General features: G+C 42.3%; 1 protein-coding gene across 1 annotated transcript in view; it reads right to left on the reverse strand.

The window, feature by feature from the left end:
* Window positions 1–268: 268 nt before the first annotated feature.
* taf7 (TAF7 RNA polymerase II, TATA box binding protein (TBP)-associated factor) overlaps window positions 269–1,794 on the reverse strand; it is an 11,311-nt gene continuing 9,785 nt past the window's right edge. Inside the window, exons 10-12 of the mRNA XM_032527893.1 lie at window positions 1,558–1,670; window positions 894–953; window positions 269–499 (exon numbers count right to left, since the gene is read on the reverse strand). Coding sequence (XP_032383784.1) covers window positions 455–499; window positions 894–953; window positions 1,558–1,670 — 218 coding nt within the window. The 3' untranslated portion in view covers window positions 269–454. The remainder of the gene's footprint in view (window positions 500–893; window positions 954–1,557; window positions 1,671–1,794) is intronic.

Raw genomic sequence — 1,794 nt, forward strand, 5'->3', positions numbered from 1 at the left:
CATGCTAGCGCTAGCATGTGCTACAATTAGCCACCTCATCTTGGCTAGTTACGTAGAAAGCTGTGCAGATTTTAAACAGCTCACCCACAGACTGAAGGCATAAGACATTCAGAAACCTGTATCTCACTCTAAACAGCATAGATATTTATTTTTTTAGATAGTTTGTATGCATGTGGATGCAACAGAGACACAAAATAAACACCCCAAATCCCAGAAAAAATGTTATAAAATGGGCACTTTAAATCATACAGTAATAAACAACTTTATCAACCTAATAAAACATATTGACTTTTAATACATAAAACAGTATGCTGTATGTTTAATGTATAGATGACAAATTGAAAGGAATGACACAGTAAGTCAGCAAATAAAGACTCCCTCCTCCTTGGATGAAGGTTCTCCTCCTCTTCACGTGTGTATGTGCTAAAGATGACATGAGGCTGCCCCCTGGTGGTCACTTCTCTATGAGTGAGTCCAGCTGCTCCTGCAGAGAGGCCAGCTGTTGGAGCAGAAAATAGAAGTGGTGATTGATGCCCGACAACCCCAGGGTGTAATTGGAGGGTAAGTGGACGATGATTAACATGTCTTTTCACATTAATTTGCTGCCTTCATTTGTCAATACAAACAACGACCCAAGACAGTGGGTGGCCACTATGCCATAGCTGGAAAAAGGACTCTGCTGGTTGCTGCTGACAAATTCAATTTCACGTGATTGAATTTGAATCTTGCCATCAGGCATGAAAACCATTGGGTCTAACAAGGACAGCAAGCACAATGCCATCTGCTAACATGGTATTTGACATTCATAAAAGATAAATGCAGGCAAAGTGTTGAAAGCTGTGGAGAGCTCACAGCAAGGCACTGATCCTCGACTTTTACGAAAAGGTTCTTACCTGCTCCATCTCTCGCTCCTCCTGTTGAATAATCTCATCCAACAAAGCTTGGAAGCGGTTCTGTGAGAGGAAAGGCAAAAACAGACAAACAAGATTTGTTCGAGTCGACATGCTGAGCCTCATTAAATTGTGATGGCTTTAAATGTGTCTGCCTGGTCTGCTCATGTCATCTCCTCTCTGACAGAAAGGCCACTTGGAATGCCAGTCAGAGACAGCTGACCTTTTCCTTGCGACTGTGATAATAACAACTGGAGATGGGGCTTTGACGGCCCCAAAACACCGGGTAATGAGTGCTCAAAATGGCAACGTAAAAAGGGCCACGGTCTGCTCATGTCTCACTCATTGTAAAGTCTTTACTAAAGAGCGTTTGGCAGAACAATGAATTTCCACGCCAATTTTTCTGCATAGCAATGCTTATATTAGCAAAGGGCTGACAGGAGAAATTTAATATTTATGGCTTTAAATCTTCTTCTTTTTTTTTTTTTTTAAAGCCTCCAACACTGTGTGTAATCAGCTGTTTTATGTTTTCACATCACTGTTGAGAGAACTTATGCTGCGTGAAGACTTCTGCCCGCAAGCTAATCTGCATGTTCTTGTTTATGTTTCTGTACATGCAGACCTAGTTTCTGAATAAGTGTGCAGTGTGAGAGTGTGTACTGCTTACTTTGAGGGCTTGGTTTTCCACTTTCTTGATGAGCTCCTCCTGCTGTTTCTTTCGGGCACGGGTTTCCTGAAGCTTGGCTTTGACGCCGTTGATCTGCACCTGATACTCCATAACTGCAGGGAGGCAGGAGGTTCACACGTTGCCAATGGCACTCAGACAACATGTATTTAAGCTCACAGTGGGACTCGAAAGTTTGGGCACCCCAGGTAAAAAATTGTATTAATGTGCATAAAGAAG

This window comes from Etheostoma spectabile, chromosome 10 (assembly GCF_008692095.1).
Source record: "Etheostoma spectabile isolate EspeVRDwgs_2016 chromosome 10, UIUC_Espe_1.0, whole genome shotgun sequence".
NCBI classification, from domain to species: Eukaryota; Metazoa; Chordata; class Actinopteri; order Perciformes; family Percidae; genus Etheostoma; species Etheostoma spectabile.